At 46.5% G+C, this 22,072-nt stretch overlaps 2 protein-coding genes across 2 annotated transcripts; one reads left to right on the top strand and one right to left on the bottom strand.

The window, feature by feature from the left end:
• The first annotated feature begins 5,654 nt into the window (after window positions 1-5,654).
• Window positions 5,655-9,316, top strand: LOC124687689 (multiple organellar RNA editing factor 2, chloroplastic-like). Its single transcript, XM_047221449.1, has 4 exons — window positions 5,655-6,110; window positions 6,224-6,321; window positions 6,412-6,477; window positions 8,859-9,316. Exons 1-4 carry the CDS (start codon window positions 5,710-5,712, stop codon window positions 9,002-9,004), a joined length of 711 nt encoding a protein of 236 aa, XP_047077405.1. The 5' UTR covers window positions 5,655-5,709; the 3' UTR covers window positions 9,005-9,316.
• Window positions 9,317-9,751: 435 nt separating this feature from the next.
• LOC124687688 (small nuclear ribonucleoprotein SmD3b-like) lies at window positions 9,752-12,404 on the bottom strand. Its single transcript, XM_047221448.1, has 4 exons — window positions 12,126-12,404; window positions 11,913-12,032; window positions 11,760-11,816; window positions 9,752-10,109 (listed from the first exon to the last, which is right to left on the bottom strand). Exons 1-4 carry the CDS (start codon window positions 12,282-12,284, stop codon window positions 10,038-10,040), a joined length of 408 nt encoding a protein of 135 aa, XP_047077404.1. The 5' UTR covers window positions 12,285-12,404; the 3' UTR covers window positions 9,752-10,037.
• Window positions 12,405-22,072: the final 9,668 nt, after the last annotated feature.

Raw genomic sequence — 22,072 nt, 5'->3', positions numbered from 1 at the left:
AGCCCATTACTCATCCTCTTCAATGCATAACTTAAGGCCCACCTCTGTTATTCTTCTTTGCAAACAATAACAGCCATTAATTTCATTAATTTCTCAGATCTGATAGTGCGTTCTCTTCTCTCCCCCAAGATCAAGAAACGTATAGATGCATGAGAAGAGTCCATTCAGATTTCCCCCATTTAAACTCCGAGCTCAATCAACCTTCTCCCATCGTCCTTAGTATCGGTGGGTGTCTTCAACGTTTTCCTCTTCCTCACTGCTTTTCAAGCTTGCCTAAATTTCGACCGGGTGTTGTATATGCGATCAGATTTCGCGATCAGATTTTCTATCTTATTACTTCATATGATTTTGTTCTTTATAGATCTGCAGTACGCCACCCATGGACGCCCCGCCTGCCCGCCGCCGGAGCCATGCTCCTCGCTCAACTATTCCTGAGTCCAGGTTCTCCCGTATCCAATGCCACATACCAGCACCAAGAAAGAAGACTGAAGCACACCACAAGCTGAACATGTGAAGTGGCGACTCCTATCTAGCTAGCATCCAACACTCTTGTAATATCGCCCCTGGTACATCTATTATATATTTTTTATTCTGTAGTACTAAAGGAACTGCACGCGTTTAAGTGGACCATTAATTTGATGTGAGGAATTTTTTGTTCGGAAATTTTATGTGAGACATGCTTCTGTAGATGTAGATGCAGTGTGATTCTCTGCCTATTTCCCTTCTATTTTCACGGCAATGTGTTCAAGAAAAGGAGAAGTCATATATTGGATACTCCATGGCATTTGTACTTTTTCATGAAGTAAAGTGGGATGATGAAATTAATTATTATTGTGGATCCTAAATTTCTAATGTGACATATATTCTATCACTTTTCTTATATTCCAGGTAGTATGGCAACTTAGAAAACTGATGAACCATACTGAAACAAGTTTCTGCATTGTCTGTTTCCTAGACTAGGATTGTTTAGATAATATTTCCAAGATAATCTATAGGTTAGACAAATTGAGAAACAAGGATGCTATTTAAGGAACAATGGAAATTGTGGTTCAATGGGTGCTCAATGACTTAGCATGTGGAAATGAACACGTATCCTGCTCAACATAGGTAATTGCCATACTGTAGATGTTTCCCTTGCAGTTTTGTTGCAACAAAACATAAGCAGTTACTCGCTTTTCTGAGTTAATTACTTCATCTTACTACTGATCTGCATTGATTTCAATATCCTCCCCCCATGGTTCCATGATCTTTAGACATTGCCTCATAATGCATTGGCATGGGGACTAGCATATCCTAGATGTTAATAGTGTCCAGACTAAATTTACAACACAAACCAAGGGTATATATGTTTTTGTACCTATCAAAATACTTATCGGTGAGCATCGCATATCTGAAATTAGTGTATGATATTGACTAAATGGGCTTAATTTGTAAGGTTGAGTCGGAATCTGCCAATGGTTAACTTAATTTTATTTTGTACTACATTAGTGTTGTTTCAAGCTCTCTACTTTCTAAATATATATGGGATTCACTTGCAATGAATAAATAAATATAGTATATGGGATTCATTGCAGCTTTGCAAGGTGAAAATCAGCATGGTATATTTTTAGCTTAACTGATACACCCGTTACTAAATATGCATTGTTCTTTATTTTACCAATTCTACAAAGATATATCGACATATTCCGCAGCAACGTGCGGGGTATTATCTAGTTTGACAACATACGGACTTCGATAATGATTCTCCGAAATAACACCTGCAATAAGGGAATGTCAAACATGTGTTTCTATCTCGGAAAAAAACCCACTTCACCTTAGATCATGGATTTCCACCCTGAAGATTAGCTCCGAGTAACTCCAAATTAACGATTCCCTCAACAAGCAGGATGGTGTGAAAACACCGCCATTAGACCTAGCATTTTCATCCCGACGCTAAAGACCGGGTACTCGAGAAAGAACCACCATAACGAGGACATATGTGTCTTGCCACCACACTTGCCGGCCCAATGAACATGATATGCACGCACACGATCCTCATGTAGACACTACCATGCCATCGTCATCAGGCACGCGCGTAGCTCACATGCTGTTTGACGAGAGAAAAAGTTCATTGGCACCATCAATTTCTAACACTAGGGAAGGTTTGGCGGCCCCGCACCTATGTCGTTACTAATGGATGGTGGAAGAATCTAGGCATGGGCGATCAGCCCAAAGGAATCCACCACACACCTTCACATGCATGGAAACAACGCCTCGCACTGGCATGATTTGGCGCCACTAACACGTATGCCAAGGGACTCTGCGAAGTAGGTCATATGAAACCCCTCATTCGTAGGGAGTCTGGATCCATGGCTCGCGCAGTCACGTCACTGATCAACGGTATCGAATTTCTTCCATGCAGTGCCGCATTCAAGCCATACCACAATTATTGGTCTCTGCTACGCACCGCCATTGCGCATCGTACTGCCCGCATGTCTCGTGCCGCCGTTTTAGCCAACCACCGCCCCTCGAAGCTATGCCTTGTTGGTGCCACTAAGTAGCCCTGTCGCCCCCTTCACCAGCAGCCGTGAGGCCTCACCCCGTGACAGCCTCTGGAGACGGCGACGAGAGGGGAAAGGCGGCGGCACGATCTAGGTTAGTCCCTGGAGTGTACTTGTTAAGACCCGACGAGCTCTCGGTGTATGGTATTCCTCGTCTTATATAGGATGAGTTAAAAGCAAGTATTTCATTCTTGACTGTTGCAATTTCAAGGTGTAACCTAGCCACCTTCTCTCGTCCTTTTCTTTTCCTCTTTCGTAACTTCATCTACTCCCTCCGATACATATTACTTGATGCTAAAATTGATATATCTACAACTAAAATATATCTGGATATATCTTTTTTTTTTGAAACCTAGCTTTTCTGCTGCAGGGGAAGCCCCCGCAGCCCTTTATTAATCAAAACTCAAAGTACAAACTATATACATGGTATGTACAAAAAAGAAATTACAAGAATGAACAAATCCATGATGACAAAGAGTCAGCAATAGAACCTTTCACCGAGAAACATTGCCGAACCAGTTTAAGGTCCGATCACATTGAAAGTGATTCGTTTTGTCAAATATTTGACCTTCATGAAACTGTGACATATCAAGCTTGTGGGATGTAGCGCCTCTGGTAAAGTAGGAGGATGAACAAAGTATGGCAGCTGCACTTTTAGTTTGGCATGACGTTAGAAACACCCAGTTTGCGGCAAACCGTGCCTCTTTGCACAGGGAAGAGCATGTATCTAGAAGGAGCAAGCGAATGATTGGTTTCAGCCTAAGACTAGTCACAATGGGGAGTAACTTAGACTAGTAACGTATGTCATGCATGATACCACATATAAGTTACTACCTCTATAGTGGGTAGTAACTTATATATGGTGTCATGCATTGTGTCATTTACTATGTTGTAGACAAACTTCAGAAAGAAACCCTACTGGTTGGTTTGGTTGTCCCCCGGCGGTGCCTGGGCGGGCCTCGGTTCAATCTTGCCGATTCTACCTAGACATGGCTCAAAACGAAGGGTAAGACCAAGTGTTCTTATGTCTTGGGGTGTGTGATGTTGTGGTAACATAGCTAGTTATTATCTCACCCTGTTTCTTCATTTATTGTCATGAATAAGACAAATATTCTTATTATTAAAAATCTTGTCATTTCGACATAGTCATAGCGACCAAATAACGGCAATTTCTCTCACCCTAATAAGTAGTTTGAACCTAAGATCGACATTGTTGAGCCAATTGACGAATATTCGCAACGCTTCGTGGTATGTGTAAGATAGAACATATTTGTATAGTTGACCATATAGATCTAGCAAATTTACAGTGAAAGAATAAATACTTTATAGTCTCGTCATGGTGATGCAATCAACATGTTTTACTTCCCTGCCAATTGCATTTTATAATTTTATCTTTGATGATAATTACCCCTCAACAAATATATATACCAGGCAAACACCTTCGTTTTAAGTTTGCTTTTCATCTTCCATTGTTTTTTTATTATAATCAAGTGATACATTGGGTTGGATTAAAGATTTGTACCGCCACATAAATTCATCGAGTCCCTACATCAAATGGATAAATTTGTCCAAGCGTTGCAACAAAGCATTGTAATATTCTTGTCTATGATCAATGAGATTTCTTCTAAATGGCACATTTGATGGAGAAGATTCCATCACCCTCTTCTTCTAAATGATAGAATCCAGACGTTTTCTTGTTAGAGGCTTCGATGTAGCAACCGTCACGTCACTTGCCTTTCCTGACATGCTCCATGAAACCTTAGAGCATCTCCAACATGCGCGCTAAAACAGCCGCGCGGTACAAAAATTATCGGTTTGGCGCGCGCGGGCGCCTGCGCGGAGCTCTAGCAGACGCGGGAAAAAGGGGCACGCGCTAAAAAAATTGTCGCGCCCGCGCGTTTGCGCTATTCCGCGTGGGAAAGTTGTCGCGTGCGCTGCCGCACGCGCTATAAACGCGACACGCGCGAACGCAGCCAACCGTCTGAACTTTCCACGCGCCACTCCACCTCTCTCTCTCTCCCTACCGCTCTCCCTCCAGCCGACGGTCCGCCTCCGCGCCTCCGTCGAGATACCTCCGCACCGCCGCCCCGCCTCCGGCTACCACGGCGTTCGGGCGTGGCCGAGCGGCCGCTTCGACGCGGAGATCCGCTCTGGCGACGAGCGGATCCGCCTCGGTACTTTCGACACCGCACACGAGGCGGCGCGGGCGTACGATGCCATCGCCTGGCGCCTCGGACGCTCCCGCCGGACTATGAACTTTCGCGATGTCTGGACGCGGGAGCAGGCGGAGCAGCTCGCGCCGTCCCCGGTCATCACGCGCGAGCAACAGCGCCGCCGACGGGAGCTCGAGCAGCGCCTCCTCATCGCCGAGCGCGACGAGGCCCTCCGCCTCGAGTGGGCGCGCCAATTCCTCGAAGGCGTCGCCGCCACGGAGGCCTTCTACGCGCAGAAGGAGGAGGAGAAGACGGCGGCGAAGGCGAAGAAAAAGGCGAGCCGCGACAAGCGTCGGGCGGAGTCCGCGGCGAGGAAGGAGGAGGAGAAGAAAAACGAAACAGGACCGTCCAACATCATCCTCTCCTCCTCCTCCTGCTTCGAGTGGACTTCGACGCCGGTGTCGGAGACTACTCCGAGCAGCCACTCGTCGGACTACGACTGGGAATCGGAGTAGGATTAGACTAGTTTACAATAAAATGTCGCGATGTATCGTTGAACTTTTAATATATTTCCTATTTTCAATTAAAATTTCATGTTTTATTTGAATTGTTTGATTTATTTTGAATCGAGAACTATCGAAGTAGCCGTTCTGGCCGCGCCACGCGCTGCAAAATGGCGCGCCCGGCGAAGGAGCACTTTTTTCGCCCGAGCACGCGCGGCAAAATGCCGCTTCCAGCGGGGCACCTAGCACCGCTGCGCGCGCTATTTGTTTACAGCGCTCTGGAACCTACGTATAGCGCGCCGATTTTTCCAGCGCGTGTTGGAGATGCTCTTAGATATGGTCTTCCAGGTCGGACGATAGCTACGTCATAACCTGCATGGGCTTTAACGGGCTGTAAGAAAGCCCAAAGAGATCTTAAACCCATCTCTAAACCCCCACCAGGTCTGGTCTTCATCTCGATCCCCATTTCCGTCTTCCAGAACCTTCTAGGCCTCCCTCCCCGCTAGGGTTCCGATGGCCGCCGCCATGGCCCGCAAGCTGCTCTCCCCTTCCAACTCCGCCTCCCGCCTCCTCCTCTCCCGCCACCTCTCCTCCCCCACTCCCTCCACCCTCCGCCGCGCCCCGGCGGCGGCGGCGGCGATGTACCTGCTGCGCCCGCCGGCCGCCGCCTCCTCTTCCTTCCTCCTCCGCCTCCGCGTCGCTGGCGCCAGGGGCATGGCGCGGCGGCCCGGCGGCGACGGGTACTCCCCCGCGCGCTCCGGCGGCGACCGGGCGCCCACGGAGATGGCGCCGCTCTTCCCCGGCTGCGACTACGAGCACTGGCTCATCGTCATGGACAAGCCCGGCGGGGACGGCGCATCCAAGCAGCAGATGATCGAATGCTACGTACACACCCTCGCCAAGGTCCTCGGAAGGTACCCGCCCCTCCCCCTCTCCTCGCCGATGATCCGGTCGAGCATGCATCGCTCTGCGCTTATATGTATGCCGGGGTTGATCTGATATTCTTCTGTCTTTGGATGTGTCCCAGCGAGGAAGAGGCCAAGAAGAAGATCTACAACGTTTCGTGCGAGCGCTACTTCGGGTTTGGGTGCGAGATCGACGAAGAGACGTCCAACAAGCTCGAAGGTTTATTAAGCCAGAGCTAACATGTTTCTCCTTCCGCTAGTGGAATTCCAGTGTGTCTAAATACATCTGGTCGATTATGTTGTGCTGCAGGGATTCCTGGTGTCCTCTTCGTGCTCCCTGATTCGTATGTTGACCCTGAGCACAAGGACTACGGAGGTAATTCTGGCTGTATTACATTTAATAATCTGGAGTCATCTTCTGGTGCCTTTCTTTGCTTGGTTGTTTAAACATGACATGTTAATTGAAAAAAACTTCCTGTTGGTTTGATGCGTTTTTTTCCGTTCCTCTGAGATTACGACTTCCTACATAGATGACCATTTTATACCAGTTAGAGATTTTAGACTTGCAGTACATCTATCTTGCTGTTGCTGTTTAAATGCTACTGTTGTAGTGGGGCTATTCAGCCTATTGGCATTATCTTTAATTTGTTAGCTAATGAACTCCTTGCTGAGGTTTTCTTGTGGTCATACACGTGGGTCAAGTAGTTATAGTTATCACGAAACAGACTCCCTCTTTAATTACAACTTTTGGTGCTCTAATCTGCCAGTGAGTGATGACTGTGTTCTGAGCATTTGTATGACACAGTATTAATTAATGAACAGTATAAAGTGGTTTCAGCATTGTGTATAGTCTGATATTGATTGGTTTCTACCTTTTGTGTTATGTCTCATCTTGCTTGTAGTTCCAGAACTCTGTATGGTTTCACTGTTTTGCTAATGGAATCGGGGAGAGACTCCCTCTTAGTCTTAAAAAATATTTATAAGTTTCTTCAGCTGTTCACCTTTGTTCTCTAGTCAATCTGGCTGAATCAATGAAGTCTAATGAGCGATTCTTGCATTGGTTGCTAATGGAATAATGGTTTTGGTAGCAAGAACTTATCATGAAACATAATCCATCTTTAGTTATCATGAAACACACTGTACAATGAGTTATATTGTGGTCATATACGTGGGTCAAGAAATTATCATGAAACAGACTCCCTCTTTAATTACAACTCTTGGTGCTCTAATCTGTCTTGGTGAGCCATGAAAGTGTTATGAACATGTGTATGACCACAAGTTACGACCGCTGGTGCTCTTTTCCATCTCGGGTGAGGAATGAAGCTTAACACACAGTATCAAGTGATATGAGTGTTGTCTATAATGCAGTAATGCACGATATAAAAAGTGGTTTGGGCATTGTTTACAATCCGATATTTGTAAGTATTGTCAACTGTTGGCATTTGTTCTGTAGTCAGTCTGGTTGAATCAATGAATTCTAATGAGCGGTTCTTGCTTTGGTTGCTAATGGTTTACTAGCGTGTCTTTTTATATTTTGTACCAATGAAATGGCGTAAAACATTATTTACGATGATGAGAGTGATATCTCTGAAGGGCGGGCCTGGTGCAGCGGTAGAGCCCCACCGCCTGTGACCGAGAGGTCCTAGGTTCGAGTCGCGGTCTCCTCACATCATGGTTCAAAAAAGCGTACGCCTAGGCACGCTTAAGCGCACTGAGCGATGGCCTTCCGCTTAGCTTCTGGCCTGAGCGTTCAATTAAGCGAGCCTGGGAATCTGGTCGTGCTATTGTTGGAATCTGGTAGAGGAAACGGAGTAGGGAAGGAGGGGTGGTTGCATGGAAGGAGGGGGTGAGGGCAGGGAAGGAGGGGCGGAGGCATGGAATTCATGGAAGAGGAGGCAGCAGCAATGCCATTGCGGCTGTCGATGAGTGCCTGAAGGGAGCAGGTGAGAGAAAAAGAGATAGAAGAGAGTAGATGGGGACAATGAAGATTAGAGAATATGGATGGTTCAGATTGAGCTAGGTAGGCTAGGGTTTCATATGGGCCTTACTGGGCCAACATTGCCTTACTAGGCTAATATTGAAGGAATATTAGACCTTATATGCGCTGAAAAATGCAACCGGCTGCCCCTCCTGGTGTGTCCGTACAAAACGCTTAAGCGCGCCGCTTAGGCGGTGATTGCTCTAGGCGGTGGCCTACCGCTCGCTTAGCGCTTACCGCTTTTTTGAACCTTGCCTCACATTGCACTTTGTGAGGGTAAGGCTTGCCACTAACACCTTCCCCAGACCCCGCACAGTGCAGGAGCTCTCAGCACTGGGTACGTCCTTTTTAGAGTGATATCTCTAGTGTTACGTATTCTGTATGGTGCTTTTACCATATCAAATGGAAGTTGGCATTTAAGTCGTATATACACTATTTCCGTTTGAGCTAGTAATGTAAAACCTTAACTAGATTTTCTCGTCTAAGGTGATTTTGTTCAAGGTGCATTTCTATCCTTCGCACCACACCACTATCTTTGATAGGACAACACCATGTCCCACTATTTTTTGCCATGTAATTTGTGTTGTCCAACAGCCATCTGCTGAAGCTAGTGTTTTCACTCTGTCTTGGTTTGCATGCAACTGTACTGTTAATTAGTTCACATACCAGTCAGTTGTTCTAGACATTGTCATATTGATGTAGCTCACGTTGGCATCCACTATGGTCAGTGACTCAAAAAGCATGCTGTCTATTCCTGATGTTTTTGTCGTCATGTGCAGCCGAGCTGTTTGTGAACGGGGAGATTGTGCAGAGATCTCCAGAGAGGCAGAGGCGGGTGGAGCCTGTGCCGCAGAGGGCGTCGGACAGGCCGAGGTACAACGACAGGACCCGCTACGCGCGGCGGAGGGAGAACCAGCAGCGATGATGATGTCTAGCTGCAACTACGAGGCTCGCCCGAGCTCCTCCTCCGCAGGCGCTTGCTGGTTTTCTTCTCCTAATCCTGATGAAAATGTAGTCTGCGCTTGTGCTGCTAGTCTGTTTCATAAACACTGCTATGTGCTATCTGGACCGTCAGTTCGGTAGTTTTTCCCTCAGCTTGTTATGGTTTGGATGAATGATTTTTAGCGAGATTTGTGATGTATAGTTACGGTTTGAACTCTGAAGAGCCAAACTGGCATGTAGTTCCTTCATTCCTGGTGTGATATGACACCTCCCAAGAAGCTGTCGGCTGCGCCCACTTTGGCTCCTGTGTCACGTAGTTCCTTTTTGTCACGCCATTTCCCTTTTATGCGACCAAAAAGAGGATATGTGTGTTACAGATTAACAAGGATGCTATATGTTTCACTTTCAAAGAGCCCTGGCCATCAATGCCGCCCATCAACCAATTTCAACCGACTCATGTCCAAGCTTCATGTACTCTGATTTATACCAGCAGCTAGTTGGCACAATCATGCAGTCTTATAGACTGACACAAATAGACCTCGTTCCAACTACAGCCTCGGCCTACCACAGACAAACTGAACTGGAGCTACATACAATCTCACAAGCATGGCCTCCAGGATTCACAGGATTTTCAGCAGCTGTGATCCAAAGGTAACAAACTCATAGGAATAATCCTACGGAGTACGAACTATCAGCATCACATGGGATAGTGCAATGATACAGCCATTGGTGAGCCAGGCTATGGCGATGGCTGAACTGTACAACACCATCGGAGTCATACACACGAGCTATAATTGCAGCATGCAATTCACGTTAACTAGGCAGAAAGCTACATGACACACGGGAGATAATCCATTCCAACGATAGTCCCAGCCTACAGAGTCTCATATGCATATAACTAACAACAGTACATCATGTTAAAATACACCAGAGGGGAAAACAGATTGCACGCAGACAGCAAACTAAGCTGGCACAGGAGTTTTTGGATAGCAAAGACAGCGAGCTCCTGGACAGATCTATCTCCTCACGGGTGGCGCACCACCCCGTCCTCCTCCAACGGGAGGACCACCTCCACGACCACCAGCAGCCTGCATCAAATGGTAGGGAAAAGGGTTAGAAACTTCAACCGGATCACTGGTGAATCAATTATTAGATTGTGTTACCAAAAAAATCTTACTAAATACTTGAAAGCTAAAAGAAGCATTGCTACTGTTATTTTTCAGTTGTTTGATAGCCAACTGTGTAAACCCGTGTGTTTCAAGTTCCTATGAGTTTGTTACCTTTGGATCACAACTGTGTAAACCCGTGTGTTTCAAGTTCCAACTAGTTAAACATGTAGCATCCTATAATGCTTTTGAGAGAAGATTTCAAGTTAGGTAGTTCAAAATTTGGATAAACTGTTAGAATCACATTGTAGTTTCCAGAGATAAATGATATCAGGTTCCCTAATTACCTTGGATAAAATGTTGTAGGCAAAAACAAAAATAGAGGGTAATTCTGAACATATGCTCGCAGTTTTGGCTCATCACACTATTAATCGGCAGCTACACAAGGATAACAGGGTACTGGCATGCACCTAGTCACCCAGACAACAACAATAATGCACCTAGCTAGGGGAAGGTCTAACAATTAACTGCAGATGAAAGATAGAAGCTTCTATAAAATAATGCTGACTGCATTATTCAATATACATAGCAGGAAGCGATTCTTATCAACCAATGTAAAAGAGTTGCAAGCAACTCTCATTTAGCCAAGAGCTGCCTAAGAGGGGGTACCATTAACAGTACAAACGCAAACTCCTGAATTGAGATAGTAATCACATGGTTGTTAGCATTAGCCATTAACAACAAAAATATATCTTACATCTGACCTGCTCTTCTGAGAAAGGCACTGGTTCTTTTAACAAAGTAACTAAAGATGAAACAACTCTTAACAAGGCAGTGGTTCTTTTAACAAAGTCACAAAACATGAAGCAATTCTGAAAAGGCAATGGCTCTTTTAAGAAAGTCACTACTAAACGTGAATCAACTCTGAACAATGCACTAGATTTTGGCGAAATTAGACAGAGGAGTGTTGAACATTAACAAGCAATGAAACGTAGAAACTTGTTTCCCTCGACGGTTACCGGACCGCACCCACCAATGTCTAAGAGCGGCTACATTCTTATGTACAGCCCAAAGGAGATACTCTCCACAGATATGAAAGCGGTGGGCGTGCCTAGTTATTTCTTACGATGCAGATTATTGCAAAGATGTTCTTGCATGTAGGAACATTTTTCTCTGTGCCATGGGCGCTCCTCTTTTGAATATAGAAACGATAGTTCTCACTATTCAGAAGCATGGTTGACAACCTAAAAGGACGTACCCAGTGCTAAGAGCTCCCGCACTGTGCGGGGTCTGGGGAAGGTGTTAGTGGCAAGCCTTACCCTCACGAAGTGCAATGTGAGGAGGCCGCGACTCGAACCTGGGACCTCTCGGTCACAGGCGGTGAGGCTCTACCGCTGCCATGGTTGACAACCTATCACTCCTAAATGCAGATGTTTTTTTACAATAGAACCAACTATCACCAGCTCCATATATATAGATAGATAGATAGATAGATAGCAACCCAAGACTGTTTGTTCCAGATATAAATCTCTACTAACAAAGAGATGTTACAATAGCACTCTCTATCTTAATAAACCAAGTTTAATCGGGCGAAAGTGAAAGTAATAAGTGAGGAAGCAAGCATTGGCTTACCCGAGCACGCATGGCGACGGCGCGCCCACGGCCAACACCGATGGCCGACCCCTTGCCCTGCACAAGGCGAGGAAATACAAGCAGTTAGACATGTAGCTGAAGCAAATAGGAAATAGTAAGGGGAAATAAAGGATATGGGTGGCTGCAGTTTACCCTTATCCTGGCCTCAAGGCGCTTGAACATGGGGGCGTTCTTGAGCATGTCGGGTATGATCATGAACCTGACCCTGCTCCCCCTGATGAAGACGTGCTCCAGCTGCGACACCTTGCCGTCCTGCAAGACGAGGAGAAGAGCCGCATCTCAGTCATGAGTCGAGGAAAAAGCGGAGCCGGCCGATCCGGGCGAGGGGAGAAAGAAGAGGTGTACCTTGGCGGTGAAGGTGATGTTCTCGATCTGGCAGTTCCAGTTGTCCTCGCACTCGATCATGGAGCCCCGGTAGACCTCGCCGGTCTTGAGCTCCACGGTCACCACGTGCCCCGCCGCCTCGTGCAGCAGCTTCACCGGGATTCCCAGGCTGCGGCTCATCTTGTCTCGCGAGCGGAGAGAGAAACCCTAGCTTTTTTGAGTTTGGGGAGAAGCCGCCGGCCGCGGATGGGAGAAGAGGAGAGCGGAGGTGGAGGCGGCGGCGGCGGCGAGCAGGGGGAGGGTTTCTTCGGTCCGGTTTGGAACAGGCTACAACAACACTACATAATAAGCCGGGCGGGTCCAGCCCAGCCAAAAACTACATGCTCCCAGCCCAGCCCAAATCTATCGCGCTTTCCGGCCCGAACTAGATTTTCCCACCACCACCTCTACAGAAAAAAACTGTGTCTGCTGAGTTGTGATATTTATTACTAGTACTTTGCCTTTCCTAAATAGAACTAACTAATGCCCCTCGAAAAGAAAACTGAGCACAATCTGCCAAGTTGGCATCTTATTACTTGAAAATTCTCCATTTGTACTCAATCAATATAACCAGAGGCGGCAAGGCCTCGATCAATTTTCTGGTGAACTATCACAACTCGTTTGCGGGGTATCTTCCGGGAGCAATGAAACACGGCTTTCTGTTTCTTCTTGGGTGGCTAACGTCGACGCTGGTTAGGACGCAGCTTCAAAGTAGGGAGGACTCGGGATCATCATCCGCAGGGACGGAGCCAGCTTTCCACCTTGAGGGGGGCAGAATAGTGTTGTAAAGTTCATGAGGGGGGCAGAGTTAGCTAAATCAACAAGAAATTAGAGTTTTAGTGAGTAGTGTTCCTCATAAAATCCAAACCATGGGGGTGGCTAAGCCCCCCCCCCTCGTCCCCCCTTCTCTCCGTTCCTGATCATCCGAGACCATCACGATCAGGTTATCCTCTCTGAATGGAATCTTATTCCCTTTTGTGCAAGCGCGGAAGAGGCGGAGATCCTGGCTTGTCTTGAAGGACTTCGGCACCTGATACATCTTCCTCGGTGGCCAAAGATCCTGGAGTCGGATTGTCTACCAGCGGTGCAGGCTATTTCGTCGGAAGCAATTTCCAAGTTGGCCTCTAATCAAAGAAGCAAGAGAATTACCAAACATATTTTGAGGCATCGGCGTCTCAAAGGTGGAACACGTGAGCAACGAGGCGACACGTGTTTTGGCACAAATAGCAAAATCTGGTGTTAATGGTATCTTATGTGATTCAGTACCTGACTGTGTTTGGGATCTGGTCACTATCGATTGTAATAATCTTGTGCCAAATTAGTAAAGCTCACGTTCCTATAAAAAACCCAGAGTCAGAGTAGGGATTTCTCCCGTCTAATCGGGGGCTCTAATCTAGTTAAATATTATGTTTAACCCTTGCATGTTAGCACGAGCCACTTTATATTACATACTAATAGACCTAGTCTCACGAACTTCCGAGGCAGATTGCAAAAGACATAGCTTCAATTACTTCGCAAGTGCTTCCTCGCGCTATGTGTTGTGCATGCAGCAACTAGTACTTAGTAGCTAGGTAAAACAGTACGCGAGTCGGAGTAGACAAGAGAAAGGGAGTGAATAAACATGGATGCCACATGCGAATGGGCCCAATCAGGTAAAGAAGAGAAAATAATATGTCATTGTGGCATCCAACATCCATCAAGGCATTTCCTCTTTCCTTACAACTCCACAATAAATAAAGGGGATGAAGGGGCAAGCAAAGCAAGGTTCATGGATTGTGCTAACATCAAGCAACCAATTCTAGGACTCAGTGAGAGCGAGTGCACACATATGCACTTGATCCAACTCTCAAGCGACATAAATGCCTCGAATGTGGTCGTTGCTACTAGCGCTTGTCGAATGAAGCGTCCTAGAGGAGTAAAGGGTAATTTTACCCATAAATGTTATTTTAGTTTATGATGACATCAGAGCTAAAGTGTGGACTAATGGTGACTATATAGGTTTTAGTTCACATACGAAGACCATGTCTCCGAGTGAAACATGTCACAAAACAATGAAATTGCATCATTTTGACCCCGGAGTGGGTTTATAATAAGACTTAAATATTTTTAAGTAGCTAGGGACGAAACGACTGCATGTGGGCGGAAAACTTATCCTGCGATCCTTTATATGTTATGAATGCATGTTTCGTTCGTTGAAAAAGCAAGTGCTAGTTTCTAAGTTTTCCGGCTTGCTCACTTGACCTTCCACGAGCCGGAAGACCTTTAGCCGGAAAAGCTCGCCTGCGGCGACGAAGCCCAATGGCAATCCGTCAATAACCGCGGAAACAAGCCCCCAGCCAAGGTGCCGGAAGTCGCTACCAGGAATCCATGAGTTCGCAACCGAAAATTTATCCACCAGAAAACTTAAGCTTACGTCCTAAAGGACGATTTTGAAAATCACAACTTTCATACACGCCTAGGCGGAAATATCCAGCTCTGCGGTTTTAGTCGGAAAACATACATGATCTAAAAATGAACAAGTAAAGGAGGTAAAAGACTCAAAGGGTGAACCATATGCTTTATTTCATTGATCATGTATAACTATTACACAGTATGTAATTCAGAAAAATTGCTAAGTGTGGAAAGGGCGTAGCTGTGCTATATTCCAGGGACGATCTATCTTATCGTAAATGTCATCCGGATCCTCTCGTTTTCGTTTCCGGTACCAATTTGCAGGTCTATCTTTTTTCTTGCGGAAATTAACGAGGTAGTATGATCCATTGTGTAGCACTTTGCTGATGACAAAGGGTCCTTCCCATGGAGATTGCAACTTATGCTCTTTCACCTGTCAAAGGCGGAGGACCAGGTTGCCCACTCTATACGAGCGATTCCGAACTCGACGGCTATGGTAGCGTCTGAGTTTTTGCTGGTAAATGGTCAGCCAAATTCCGAGCTTCTTCGATCAGGTCCACAGATAGCTGTGTGGCCTCGTCAGCTGTATCTTCGCTGTAGGCGGAAACTCGCGGTGAGTCGTGGATGATGTCAGAGGGGAGCACTGCTTCAGCTCCGTATACTAGGAAGAAAGGGGTGAACCCTGTTGATCTATTAGGGGTAGTTCGTAAACTCCACAGAACAACATCTAGCTCTTCTGCCCAAGCTCCGGTTGCGCGACGCAGCGGTTCTTCAAGGTGAGGCTTGACTCCGGCTAGTATGAGACCATTGGCTCGCTCCACCTGTCCATTGGACTGCGGATGCGCCACAGATGCTAGGTCAAGTCGGAACCCTACGTCCTGACAATAATCCTTGAGTTCTCCTTGAGCAAAGTTTGTGCCATTGTCTGTGATTATGCTGTGTGGGATGTCGTACATCACTACGAGGCTGCAGACGAATTTTAGTGTTGTAGCACCATCGGCTTTTCTCACTGGCTTTGCCTCGATCCACTTATTGAACTTATCAATAGCGATCAAAAGATATTCAAAACTGCCAGGAGATGATTTTTTCAGCTTCCCAACCATATCAAGCCCCCAGACCGCAAACGGCCATGTGATAGGGATGGTTTTGAGCTCCTGAGCTGGAGCACTTGGTTGAGTAGCGTAGTACTGACAGCCTCGGCAGGTTTTCACTAATTTCTTAGCATCTTCTTTAGCTGTGAGCCAGTAAAATCCTTGCCGAAAAGCTTTTGCAACGAGGGATCTGGGAGCGGCGTGATGCCCGCAATCACCAGCTTGAATCTCTTTGAGGATTTTGATGCCATCCTGATTTGAGATGCATTTCATAAACACCCCGTTTGCGCTTCGTTTGTAGAGCTGTCCATCAACTATCGTCTAGGATCTTGCTCGTCTGATGACCTGTCGTGCGAGGACCTCATCCTCAGGCAACTTATTGCGGTCCAAAAGGTAGTCCAGGAAAGGCTTAGTCCAAGCCGGAGTGATTACCATCACCTCCTTAGACGGAGAAACGGCCACGTCTAGGGGTTAGCGCCCTTTACCGAGGGTATCCGTAAGTGCTCAAGGAAAATTCCGGGCGGAATGGGTTTCCTGCCGGATTCGAGCTTGGATAGCATATCAGCCGTTGTGTTATCATCTCTCCGGACGTACTTGACTTCGTATCCGAGGAAGCATTTGGCGATCTCATCAACTTCGTCTCTGTAAGCCGCCATAACGGAGTTTCTGGCGTTCCAGGTTCCGGCTACTTGTTGTGCCACCAGGTCGGAATCTCTTTAGCATATGATGTGCTTGATCCCAATTTCCTTAGCGATGCACAGACGGTGTAGTAGAGCCTCGTATTCCGCCATGTTATTTGTAGCTTCGAAGTGAATCTGCAAAAACGTATTGCAGTTCTTCTCCGGTAGGGGACTTCAGGGTGACTTCGGCTCCTGAGCCTTGATGCTGCTTGGATCCGTCAAAGTGCATGACCAAGTTTCAGGTTCCGGCTCCAGATCTGCATCCGGAGCTTCTGTCCAATCCGCGACAAAATCTGCCAGGATCTAGGACTTGATCGCAGTCCTGGCTTTGTAATTGACGTCGAAGGCAGATAATTCAATGTCCCATTTTGCTGTGCGTCCTGTTGCGTCAGCATTGTTAAGAATCGTTGACAGTGGAGCCTTGCTCACGACTGTCATGGGATGCTCTTGGAAGTAGTGTCTCAGCTTCCTGCTACCTAGGAATACACCATAGGCTAGCTTCTGAAAGTGAGGATATCTTTTTCTGGATTCCTTCAGTACCTCGCTGATGTAATAGACTGGCCTCTGGACTCCATATTCATGACCTTCTTCCTTTCGCTCCACCACGATGACGAGGCTGATGACTTTATTGGAAGCCGCCAGGTAAAGGAGCATCGGCTCTAACTCTTCTGGAGCTTCTAGAATAGGTGGGGAGGTGAGTATTTCCTTCAAACCCTGAAGTGTTGCATCTGCTGCGTCGTCCGAGACAAATTTGTCTGTTTTCTTCAGCAGTTTGTATAAAGGTAGTGCATTCTCGCCAAGACGGCTAACAAACCTACTGATTGCTGCAACACAACCAGTTAGTCGTTGCACATCTTTGAGACAAGTTGGCCTTTTGATGCACAAGACTGCTTTGATTTTTTCCGGGTTAACTTTAATGCCTCTATGAGAGACGGCGAAGCCAAGGAGTTTCCGGCTGGCACGCCAAAGACGCACTTCAGCGGATTTAACATCATCTTGTACCATCGGAGGTTCTCAAAGGTTTCTGTGAGGTCGCTGATCAAGTCGGATCCTTTCCGGGTCATGACCGCGATGTCGTCGATGTAAGCGTGTACGTTCCAGCCAATTTGATCCTTCAAGCACCGCTGCATCGTACGCTGGTAGGTGGCACCTACATTTTTCAAACCAAAAGGCATGGTGACATAGCAGTAAGTGCCGAACGGAGTGATGAACGAGGTCGCCTTTTAGTCGGACTTCTTCATCCGGATCTGGTGATACCCGGAGTATGCGTCAAGAAAACACAGAAGTTCCGCCCCTGCCGTCGAATCAATGACTTGGTTAATGCGCGGCAAGGGGAACGGATCCTTCGGACAATGCTTATTCAAGCCGGAGTAATCGATGCACATTCTTAGTATTTCAGAGTTCTTTTTGGGTACAAGGACGGGGTTTGCGACCCAATCAGTATGGATAACTTCTACTACAAAACCTGCCTCTAGTAACTTTGCTAGTTCCATTCCTATGGCGCGGTGCTTATTATCTCCAAAGCGTCGCATAGCTTGCTTCACCGGTTTAGCCCCCGGATTTATGTTGAGGTAGTGCTCGGCGAGTTTCCTAGGTACTCCGGACATGTCAGAAGGTTGCCATGCGAAGATGTCCATGTTAGCGCGGAGGAACTCGACGAGCGCGTCTTCCTATTTGGGGTCCATGTTGGCTCCGACCGACACCTGCTTAGAGCTATCTCCTTCGTTGAAGTCGATTTTCTTGATGTCTATCGCGGCCTTAAACGAAGTTTTCTGTTCGGAGATCTGCTTCTTGGTGATATGGATCTCTTTTGGATCCACCGCAGCTCCTCTCCAGATATCACAGATTCTGCGAAGGCGGCTTTGCCTAACTCGCACTCGTGAGCTTTCTTGTAGTCTCCGGATATGGTAATCATACCATTGGGACCCGGAATCTTGAGCTTGTTGTAGATGTAGCACGCTCTTGCGTGAAACTTGTGGTAGGTGGGCCTGCCGAAGATGACGTGATAGGAGCTCTTGAAGGGCACGACCTCAAATGTGATCATCTCTTCACGGAAATCGTTAACATCGCCGAAGGCCACGGGAAGTCTGATGCTGCCAAGGGAATTCGCCTTTTTACCTGGAACCACACCATGAAATTCAGTGGTGCTGTGTTTGAGCTGTTCCTTGGTAAGGTTCATCCTCTCCAGAGTCTCCAGGTACATGATGTTCAAGCTGGCTCCGCCATCCATAAGGAACTTGGAGAAATCATACCCATCGATGCGGGGACTTACAACCAAGCCATAGCACTCCTTCGGAATGATGGTAGGATGATCCTGCCTATCAAACATACACGGAGTTTCCGACCACCCGACATACTGCGGCACAGCCGGAACTGTGACGTTCAGGATCCGGAGAGCTGATTTGCTGGCGCGGACTGTTGGAGTTCTGAGGAAGGTGTGATACGCACCCGCACTCTTTTTGACGAAGGGGTTGGACTTGTTAGCTGCGGATCCTTCCTTGGGATCCGTCAAAGCATCGTCCTCGTCCATCGCCTCGGAACTGTCTTCCTCTTTGTCCTTGTTTTTGCCCTTGCCTCCTTTGCCGCGTGGGCGGTGCTTGCGGGCTCGCTTGTATCGTGCTTCCGGGTCAGTTTTGAGATCATTGACCCACTTGCAGTTGCGATTGGTGTGAGAGGACTTGCCAGTAGCCGGATCAATGTGGGCTAAGCAAGGCATGTCTCTGTATTCTTCGTAAGTTTGGGGAGCGTGGGTTCCGGCAGCGGTGACCTCGTCACCACGTTGCTGGCCCCTGCCTGCTCCGCGGCCGCGGCCTCTTCCGCCTCCTGGACCTCCTCGTTGGAAAGCCATGGTGATCAATTCGAATACGCCGCTTCTCTAGTCATCAGGGGGATTTTTCCGCTTGCTGCCGCTGCTGCTGCCGTTATCACGGTTCTTATTTTGTTGGTGCAGGGGTATGGCTGTGGCTGCGAGATCTCCGCCTGCGTCGTTGATGGCGCGTGACTGAGCTTGATGGAGTGTTGATTCCAACCCAGTAACGGCACCAAAAAAGCAGCTGCTTGTGACGGTAAAGCACACGTCCGTTGAGAACCCCAAGAGGAAGGTATGATGCGTACAGCAGCGAGTTTTCCCTCAGTAAGAAACCAAGGTTTATCGAGCAAGTAGGAGATGAAGGCCACGTGAAGGTTGTTGGTGAAGGAGTGTAGTGCAGCGCAACACCAGGGATTCCAGCGCCAACGTGGAACCTGCACAACACAATCAAGATACTTTGCTCCAACTTAACAGTGAGGTTGTCAATCTCACCGGCTTGTTGAAAACAAAGGATTAAACGTATGGTGTGGAGAATGATGTTTGCTTGCAAAGAATAACAGAGAACAATGATTGCAGTAGGTTGTATTTCAGATGTAAAAGAATGTACTGGGGTCCACAGTTCACTAGTGGTGTCTCTCCAATAAGATAAATAACATGTTGGGTGAACAAATTACAGTGGGCAATTGACAAATAGAGAGGGCATAACAATGCACATACATATCATGATGACTACTATGAGATTTACTTAGGGCATTACGACAAAGAACATAGACCACTATCCAGCATGCATCTATGCCTAAAAAGTCCATCTTCGGGTTAGCATCCGCACCCCTTCCAGTATTAAGTTGCAAACAACAGACAATTGCATTAAGTACTGTGCTTATTGTAAACAATACAAATATCCTTAGACAAAGCATTGATGTTTTATCCCTAGTGGCAACAACACATCCACAACCTTAGAACTTTATGTCACTGTCCCAGATTCAATGGAGGCATGAACCCATTATCTAGCATAAATACCCCCTCTTGGAGTTACAAGTATCAACTTGGCCAGAGCAACGGAGAGCGTGCAAGATCATAAACAACACATATATGATAGATCGATAATCAACTTGACATAGTATTCCATATTCATCGGATCCCAACAAACACAACATGCAGCATTACAATAAGATGATCTTAATCATGATAGGCAGCTCACAAGATGTAAACATGATGGCACAATTGGAGAAGACAACCATCTAGCTACTGCTATGGACCCATAGTCCAAGGATGAACTACTCACACATCAGTCCGGAGGCGAGCATGGTGATGTAGAGCCCTCCGGTGATGATTCCCCTCTCCGGCAGGGTGCCGGAGGTGATCTTCAGAACCCCCCAAGATGGGGTTGACGGCGGTGGCGTCTCTGGAACTTTTCTCGTATTTTGGCTCTCGGTACTAGGGTTTTCCGATACGAAGGAATATATAGGCGAAGAGGCAGCGTCGGGGGAGCCAGGGGGTGGCATCCCCATAGGCCGGCACGCCTGGGGGCATGGCCGGGCCGCCCTGTGGGGTGGGCCCCTTGTTGGCCGCCTCCGACTCTTCTTCGATGTTCTGGAATCCTCCGTGGAAAATAGGACCGTGGGCTTTTGTTTCGTCCAATTCCGAGAATATTTCCTGTGTAGGATTTCTGAAACCAAAAACAACAGAAAATAGAACTGGCGCTTCGGCATCTTGTTAATAGGTTAGTACCGTAAAATGCATCAAAATGATATAAAGTATGAATAAAACATGTACGTATTGTCATAAAACTAGCATGGAACATAAGAAATTATAGATACGTTGGAGACGTATCAAGCATCCCCAAGCTTAGTTCCTACTCGCCGTCGAGTAGGTAAACGATAAAAAGGATAATTTCTGGAGTGACATGCTACCAACATGATCTTGATCAATACTATTGTAAAGCATATGAGATGAATGAAGTGACTCAAAGCAATGGTTTATAGTTTGCTAACAAAAAGATAATGACTAAACAACTGAATCATATAGCAAAAACTTTTCATGAATAGTACTTTCAAGACAAGCATCAAAAAGTCTTGCATAAGAGTTAACTCATAAAGCAATAGATTCTTAATAGAAGGTTTTGAAGCAACATAAAGGAAGATTTAAGTTTCAGCAGTTGCTTTCAACTTTCAACATGTATATCTCATGGATAATTGTCAACACAAAGTAATATGATGAGTGCAATAAGCAAGCATGTAAGAATCAATGCACACAGTTGACATAAGTGTTTGCTTCTAAGATTGAAAGAAGTAGGTAAACTGACTCAACATAAAGTAAAAGAAAGGCCCTTCGCAGAGGGAAGCAGGGATTACTCATGTGCTAGAGCTTTTTATTTTGAAAGCATGGAAACAATTGTGTCAACGGTAGTAATAATTCATATGGGTTATGTATAAAACTTTCCTATAAGTTGCAAGCCTCATGCATCGAATACTAATAGTGCCCGCACCTTGTCCTAATTAGCTCGGATTTCCATGGATTATCATCGCATTACATATGTTTCAACCAAGTGTCACAAAGGGGTACCTCTATGTCACCGGTACAAAGTTCCAAGGAGATAAATCGCATTTGATTTCTCGATTTTGATAGATCTCAACTTAAGGACATCCATACCAGGACAACATAGAAAACAGATAATGGACTCCTCTTTTTAATGCTTTAAGCATTAAACAATAATAATATTTGAGGATTTGAGTGTCCAAGCTGAAACTTCCACCATGATACATGGCTTTGGTTGGCGGCCCAATGTTCTTCTCTAACAATATGCATACTCGAATCATTTCAACTCATGGCAAATCTCCCTTACCTCAGACAAGACGAACATGCATAGCAACTCACATGATATTCAACAAAGGTGTGACAGGTTGATGGCGTCCCCAGACAACATGGTTACCGCTCAACAAGCAACTTATAAGAACA

Source organism: Lolium rigidum, chromosome 2, assembly GCF_022539505.1.
Source record: "Lolium rigidum isolate FL_2022 chromosome 2, APGP_CSIRO_Lrig_0.1, whole genome shotgun sequence".
Taxonomy (NCBI): domain Eukaryota; kingdom Viridiplantae; phylum Streptophyta; class Magnoliopsida; order Poales; family Poaceae; genus Lolium; species Lolium rigidum.
This window is presented reverse-complemented; position numbering and strand designations above follow the sequence as displayed.

Bases quoted from the DNA above. Each gene is read 5' to 3' on its own strand.
- LOC124687689 (XM_047221449.1), top strand. From the start codon at position 5,710: ATGGCCGCCGCCATGGCCCGCAAGCTGCTCTCCCCTTCCAACTCCGCC. The intron at 6,111-6,223 runs GTACCCGCCCCT...GATGTGTCCCAG, and splicing joins CTCGCCAAGGTCCTCGGAAG to CGAGGAAGAGGCCAAGAAGA. The intron at 6,478-8,858 runs GTAATTCTGGCT...CGTCATGTGCAG, and splicing joins TGAGCACAAGGACTACGGAG to CCGAGCTGTTTGTGAACGGG.
- LOC124687688 (XM_047221448.1), bottom strand. From the start codon at position 12,284: ATGAGCCGCAGCCTGGGAATCCCGGTGAAGCTGCTGCACGAGGCGGCG. The intron at 12,033-12,125 runs GTACACCTCTTC...CTCGTCTTGCAG, and splicing joins ACATCACCTTCACCGCCAAG to GACGGCAAGGTGTCGCAGCT. The intron at 10,110-11,759 runs GTAAGCCAATGC...CATTTGATGCAG, and splicing joins CCGTCGCCATGCGTGCTCGG to GCTGCTGGTGGTCGTGGAGG.